We start from the raw sequence: 7,526 nt of genomic DNA, 5'->3' as shown, positions 1-7,526 counted from the left end.
TATATATATATTATATTATATATATATTATATTAATATCATATCTGAATACCTATTTGCATCTCCAAAATCTGACTCCTATCAGATAGTGCAGGAGATCTCCTTGCAAACAATTTTTTTTCAGTATTTTTGTGTGGTGAATCTTCAAGAGATATGCCATCTTAATAACAAGATTTTTTGATTGATGACTCGTATGGGAATCATTAGCAAATTTAGGTTTCGTTTGGGACGATTTTCTTACAGCTTCTTAAAGTAACTCTCATGTACTAAAATGCTGATTTATAAAACAACGAAAAAATCGTCTCAAACGAAATCTTAATCAACATGCAACATGCTTATTAACTTTACATTCAAATGGTCCTATTTAATTATTTTCAATTGCAAAATAGCTACTTGAAAAATATTCCATTTGATTTTTTAGTACATTCCTTAATCAGCAACAGTGGATTAAATTAGAAAACCTTGCAAGATGTCCCAAAAACCTTGAAGCGCACCAAGGAGAACGACATGCATGGTGCAGCAAAGAAAAGCTTCAAAAGTTTCCTCCAAAACCTGAAAACAAGATGACATATAGATAGAAATTTGTACACTTTTAAGTTCACTCAACACGCCAACAATACCATTCAATGAAATACAGAGAACAAATTTTTTATACATTTATGATTTCACATACACAATGGGGATAAAAACATAAAAGAATATTACAGATAGATTTCGATCTGTACATGTATTCTTTTACTAGTAATTTCCTTTACAAGCTTCAAGGCCATGCTGATAAAACTCGCATGGAGTCCAGGAGATCCATAATTACTACTGGAACAACTGGCTGCCAAGGAGCACAGTAGTTGTTCCTTCACCTCTGATGGTTGTCAGGTTCATTTCTTTCTCACGAATTCGATCAAGTTCAGATACCAAATAACTCGATAGAGGCCGTCTCTCGCCGATCGGGTTCAAGCACCAAACTATTAGCTGCACAAATTCTCTTATGCCTTCAGAAGTGAAGCTGCTGCTCATTCTTTGGTCCACAAGGCTGGTAATGTCACTCACATCCTGACACTTCTGAACCTTCATATGAAACGGCCATCAATGGAGTAAAATCAGAGTCTTAGCATATAGGTATTTTATATGCATTGTAAGGGTACATAAATCTCTCCAGACTATAATGGCAGGAACCTCAGGAGTGAGAAAGAAAGATTATCAAAAGCATTTCTGCTGATATTGCTACATGTTTTTATTATTTGCAAGGGATTGGCAAATCGGAAAAGCATTACATGAACTTACATTGCAACAAGTCATCAGTCAAATGATAGATTCCTATGCCAGTTTTTGATTTGAGCCACACATTTGTGTGGGCCACCACATTTTAGAGGTACTATAAAGAGCTCTTTAGTGAGTCTTAGGCTTCGTTTAGGATGACTTTCTTATTGCTTCTTAAAGTAACTTTTTAGTGTAAAAATTATAATTTTTTAACTAAAAAGCTGCTTTAAGAAGCAGTAAGAAAGCCGTCCCAAACGAAGCCTTAGCACTAACATATGAAGTTCATTTTTTTCATAGCTATGTTTAAGTTTGATGGAATTAGAGGGAACATAGATTCATTTTATTTCACAATTTCACATTTGGTGTTTGGTTACAAGGCAATTAACAAGTAATTCTATTTACCTTGGAAATATGAACAAATGCATTTCTCATAAAAACTCTACCCAACTCTAGGCAAAAAAAAAGAGAGAAAAGAGACGAAAAATTTACGCTGTAATTGATTTGACTAACATATCCCTTTTAAACAACAATAACATCAAGCCTTTATCTCACTAAGTGAGATCGGCTGCATGAATCATTTTTTCTCCATTGTGTTCTGTTAAGAGTCAAATTCTCATTTAAATCAAATAAAAAGAAGTTATTTCTAATATTTTCTAATCAAGTCTTTCTAGGTTTACATCTACCTCTCTTAACATAGGTCAAATCTAATACATCTACTCTCCAAACCGAGCCATCAGAAGGCCGACATTTTATGTAACCAAACCATCTTAAAGAAACTCTCTCTAATTTTATATGCCATTGGAGCTACTCCAACCTTTTCACGTTATTGCTCATTTCACTTTTTATCTCTAAGAGTAAAACCGCTCATCCACCTGAGCATCCTCATTTATGCAACACTTAACTTAATTGTATGTTTTTCTTTTAATGACAACATTTTGTGCCATAAGACATTGTTGGTCTCACCAACATCTTATAAAAACTCAATTTCACATCAACCAAATAAGAAATTTAAAATATTTTTCACTCACTTTCTCCTAACTCAAACAATTGATGAAAACTAATTCAATTCAATTCCTTTGTCATTTTCATTGTCCATTGTCCATTGTCCATTTTCTTTTCATTTCACCTCTTTCAATTCCTTCAAACCAAACAAGTTCCTCCTTTCCATATTTACCTCAATGTCAAAACTACTGAAAATATAAGCAACTTCAAGAAAAAGTGTCAAGAACATAGTATTAGAAAAGTGAAAATTATACCATTAAATCAAATAAAAAGGCAAAATGGAATAAGAATAGATTGCCTAACCTTCATATGCACGGATAAAAGTATGTAAATAAAGAGTATAAATTTCTTCATAATATTTCAATGAAATCTGCTGTAAAATGCATTAACATAAATTAAATACCCATTTTCTGATGCTTTGCTCGGATCTGGCTTCCTTTCCACTAACTAACTCCATAAGAAACACTCCAAAGCTATATACATCACTCTTTACTGAAAATCTTCCAAACTCCCTCACCCTACATGAAAACAAATAAGCGTTGGTAAGAATAAATTGTGTCACAGTTGCATTTGCCAATAAAAGTACTAATACCCTTATCTATAAAAAGGGACATAATTGTTGGGAATTAGGCAAAACTTATGCTTCGTTTGGGACGGCTTTTTTACTACTTCTTAAAGCAGTTTTCTAGTATAAAATTTTTAATTTTTATTCTAAAAAACTGCTTTAAGAAGCAGTAAGAAAGCCGTCCGAAACAAGCCTTTAATGGTCAGATAAAGTTCTCTTCTTACTCAGGATCAAGGAAAGGATCATCTAGTGTAATTTGAGACGATCCAACGCCATCTACTCGATATAGCAAGATTCGAAGCCCAGCATCTGCTACTTTTGGAATGAAATCCTCGTCAACTAAAACATTTCCTGTTTTAAAGTTCATATGCACCAGAGGGGGATTAAGAGCATGCAAATGATCCAAGCCTGCTCAACAGAAATAATACTAGAAATCAGAATTAGTTTCCAAAGTCCAAAACAATGGATGATAGAATTCAAGCCAAAAGTCTTATAACAATATGACTTAACAAACAAGGTTTCTCCAAATTAGGTTGGATTACATTTTTGCAACTCTAGGAAAAGAAACCAATACCAGCTTAACCATGAATGCCACTGGTTTTGCAAATCATCACCTGTGGCTACACCATGAGCAATGGAAAGCCTGTTCTTGAACTCTTCTAGCCTTTTAGTTGAGGCCTGACTTGCTCCTGCGAAAGCAAACGAGAGGAAATAAATGGTGTTACTCATTTTTATTATCCAAAAATTCTATAAAATTAGAGAGAAAGAGAAGGAGACCATATAAGTGTGCAGAAACACTCCCATTTGGTATGTACTCATAGATTAGCATTTGCAAATCACTTTCCTGGCAGTAACCCAGTAGACTCACCAAATTCTTATGCCGAATTGATGACAAGTACCGTACCTGACAGTCCATTTGATCAAATTAGAACAATATCTTTCAATATGAAACAGAAAAAAACATTAAATCTAAATATGAGAGCCAAACAAGATTAAAGTAAAAGTTAAAATTGATTTCAATTGTTTCATAAAAAATCTTTAAGGAAATGCAGAGTTCTACTTAATAAGCATGAGAGAGGAGGCTGGAATCAAAATATAATGCTAGAATTTAACTCTTTTACTGTTTCTTAAAGTAGCTTTTTGATACAAAAATTAAAAATTTTATACTAGAAAGCTAATTTAAGAAGCAATAAAAAAGCCGTCCCAAACGAAGTCTTAATTAACTTCTAAAACGGACTCGTTTCTCCTGTATATTCAAGCAAGTCTCTTTAATGATTTAATCTCCATAAATAGAGCACCAAAAGAGTTAAATTCATAAGAAACCAACCTCTTCAATAAAATCCTGGCTGGGAGCAGCTGGTCTTCTTTTAATAGCAACAATCATTCCATCTTGAAGCAGACCTTTGTATACTTCTCCAAATAGTCCATGTCCAATTAGATTAATATCATTAAAGTTCTTTGTCGCAAGATTGAGTTCTTCTAGCCCAAAACGTCGTGATGATCCTTGCACTCCGGGTAGGTATGAAGTACTTTCTTGAACTAATTCAACACTTTGTCCAGCTGAAACATATTGAAATGAGAAGAACATCCATTATCATAAATAAGACCATCAATGCACAAAAGAAACCTCCTGAAAGACATTTTCTACCTTGCATAGATGGTTCGGATGAGTTACTTTCTGATGTTCTTGAAGTACTTCGACGCAAAATGCAGTACCTTACAACAAAAATCAATATCCCGACCAATGCCAAGGCTCCTGCAGCACTTCCAAGAGCTGCTGCAAGAGTCATTGACATCTGGTCTCAGATCCACCTTAATACTACAGAACAGTCCTTCCAAATTATGAGATTCTATACATTTTTCCTGAAAGAAAAATGAACAAGTTCTTCATTAACAACCAACCTTATTAGTAAATGAAAACTAGAAATATATTCTTTATTTTAACAAAGAACAAACAAGCATGCTTGCTTCAGTTACATACTTCAGAGTGAAGACAAAACAAAATTTTAGTTCAGAAAAGATTGTATAGAACATATTAGCCACTGAGTTAGTGATAACTGTGCATGATATGTTCAGTAGAGGGTGTGGGTCTGTACTAGTGGTTGGATTGCCATTTTTGTGATATAAAGCTGTTGAGTTTGAGTAATGGAGAAAATCTTTACACAAATATAAGGTTAAGGTTGAGTAAATTAACTCCACCTAGGTTTTGTATTAGCACAAGCCAAAAGCTTCATGCATTGGGTTACAACTTAGGCTTCATTTGGGACGGCTTTCTTACTGTTTCTAAAAGCAGCTTTTTAGTACATCAAATAAAATTTTTATACTAAAAAAATGATTTACGAATCAGTAAGAAAGCCTTTTAAGTTCTATACTCATGACTACAAGCATGAATGAAAGAAAGCAAAAATAACCACTGAACTCTATATAATGTGAAGTTGTCTTCGATCATTTGGGCATATAAATAAGACAGAAGATTCATCTCCAAGGAAAGTATTGATGATAGTGTGGAAGGATCCAAAAGGAAAATGGGCAGATGAAAGCTAACAATGTGAAATGGCTAGAAGTAGTGGAAAAAGGTGCAATAAACTGAAATGAACAAAGGAGAATTCTTAAAGCTCAAAGCTGACACCAAATAAATGCTAAAAGGCTAATGATTGTATTAAATGACACTGTAAAATGACATGCACAACTATATTAAATAAACAAGGCAACTCAAAATCTAGACAAAACCCTCGGTTCACAAGCAGATTTCCAAATCTTTTAAAACTTAACAGTAGAGAAGTCCATGATAAACTAGAAGACATGCATCCTCAATAGCAATATAAAAATGCAATTATCAAAATCTGCATTTATATCACATTTATCATATTAACGCCACATAAAAATACACACTCAAAAACTTCAAAATCTGAGAAACAAATCAGGAATTCCAGTTGAAAATCAACACAGAAAACCTGTAAAAAATTTAAATTGGCATCAATCCATTACCTGCAGAAACTTATGATAAAACTATCCTGGCTTGAGACAGCCTTGACTAATCGTCAGAGAAAATTACAACTCCCAGACAGACAAGACACAAAAACAGCTGTTCTACTACGCATCTTGACTTTCTCAGATCTGTATGAGGGTTTCTCCTCACCAATTATACAGAGAAACAATGAATTGACCAGGTAAAGAGGAATAAATCAGAAATCCAATCGAAACGGAAAAATCCAAGCCAAGCTTCCCAATCTTCCAGCGCCGCAAGGGTAGCCCTGTATTTATATCAACCAATAATTTACCGGCAACCCACACAAATGGATCATCCTTCCAAAAGCTTAAAATGCCGGCTGAAAGCGACACAGCGCCGACACTATAGGATACTTAAGAAAAAGATTCAATTTTTTTTCTTTTTTCACCTTCTTCTGTAACTTTTCTTCTTCATTCCCTATTCTCATCATCCTCCCCGCTTTAATACAAACCAGCAAAGCAAAAGCCCCCTCCTTTCAGCAGAATGTTGCATTACAACCCATTAGGAAGGAAAAAAAAAACAAAATACAGTGGCAGGTATGAACTGGCGAACGCAAAAAAGAACAGTTTTTGAGAGAGAGAGAGAGAGAGAGAGGGAGTGAGGGAGGTATCTGATTTGTGGGCTGTAAAGCATTCTTAAAGAGTTGTCCGGTACTGCAAGTTGGCGATTTTATGTCATTCTGCACATTTCTTTTTCATCTTTTTCATCTTTTTCATCCCTTATTAGTCCTTGGCATCTTTAAAGAATAGCCATCAAGAAATCAAAGTAGGGTTTAAGAGAGCAAAGGAAGGATGAAACGAAGGAAAGAAGAAACAAGAAATTTACAAAGGGCAATGGCGGAAATGAGTAGAATGTTTGCTATGGAAAGCTGTGGGGTTGTTAGCACAATAAGACAGCTATGTTGACGTTGTTCCTACCAAAATAAAAATGATAAAAAAAAAAATCAGATATAAACTGAGAAGTGAGAGAGGGAGAGAGAGAGAGAGAGGGGAAATAACGGCTACCTCTATGTTTGAGCTGCCTCTTCTCCACTCTCCACCTACTTCAATTATCTTCTTATCAGGACTGTTAGTTTTGGATTAAAAAATGAGCTGGTTGGTATTCTTCTATGATTAAAACTTCTATGTTAAAACTGGAGAACTTTGCTCTCCTGGTTGTCATTAGTTACATACAAGTGCAACACAGCTGTCTTACTGTATTTATTAATGTGGATGCAGTTGGGTATCAAGATCCAACCCACATGGAGGGAAACCTTAGGCCCATTTTACATGATTTATTGCAAAAAAATTGCGAACTTTTTTTTATTGCATAACCCATAATTATTAAATGCTGGTAAATTATATATCATAGTAAGCATAAAAGATTGCATAACACATAATTATATATCATGGTAAATTATAATTTTATTGTGAAGTTTATGTACTCAACATCACTTCTAATTTTTTGAATTTAAGATGAAGAGCAAAAATAAAATATTATTGTAGGATTAGATGAGATCATTTAAAGAATATTAATAAAAATATTTTGAGAGTAATATATTAGATCTTAAGATTTTACCCGTGCATGAAGAAGCTAATATTAATTACGTGAGAAAAAATTGCTGGTGATATTAAAAATGTTTTAACATATGTGCTTAGAATATTAAAGGGAGAAATTCATAATAGTAAAAATAGTTGGCGGTAAAATCAAAATA

General features: G+C 33.9%; 1 protein-coding gene across 5 annotated transcripts; it reads right to left on the bottom strand.

The window, feature by feature from the left end:
• Positions 1–570: 570 nt before the first annotated feature.
• Positions 571–6,978, bottom strand: LOC110111844 (putative serine/threonine-protein kinase). Of its 5 annotated transcripts, XM_028695078.1 has the most exons (10): positions 6,838–6,971; positions 6,659–6,746; positions 5,812–6,569; positions 4,472–4,686; positions 4,151–4,383; positions 3,601–3,727; positions 3,438–3,512; positions 3,048–3,231; positions 2,662–2,776; positions 571–1,064 (listed from the first exon to the last, which is right to left on the bottom strand). In XM_028695078.1, the coding sequence occupies exons 4-10, from the start codon at positions 4,617–4,619 to the stop codon at positions 810–812; spliced, it is 1,137 nt and encodes a 378-aa protein (XP_028550911.1). In that variant the 5' UTR covers positions 4,620–4,686; positions 5,812–6,569; positions 6,659–6,746; positions 6,838–6,971; the 3' UTR covers positions 571–809. The 5 variants fall into 5 exon arrangements, with proteins under 5 accessions (XP_028550911.1, XP_020699538.1, XP_020699537.1 ...); XM_020843879.2 differs by having other exon boundaries at positions 3,048–3,174; positions 5,812–6,746; positions 6,838–6,978; XM_020843878.2 differs by having other exon boundaries at positions 571–1,058; positions 5,812–6,746; positions 6,838–6,973.
• Positions 6,979–7,526: the final 548 nt, after the last annotated feature.

This window comes from Dendrobium catenatum, unplaced genomic scaffold (genome assembly GCF_001605985.2).
Source record: "Dendrobium catenatum unplaced genomic scaffold, ASM160598v2 fragScaff_scaffold_621, whole genome shotgun sequence".
Classification (NCBI taxonomy): Eukaryota; Viridiplantae; Streptophyta; class Magnoliopsida; order Asparagales; family Orchidaceae; genus Dendrobium; species Dendrobium catenatum.
Note: the sequence above shows the minus strand (reverse complement) of the source record. Positions and strands in the feature narration are given on the sequence as shown.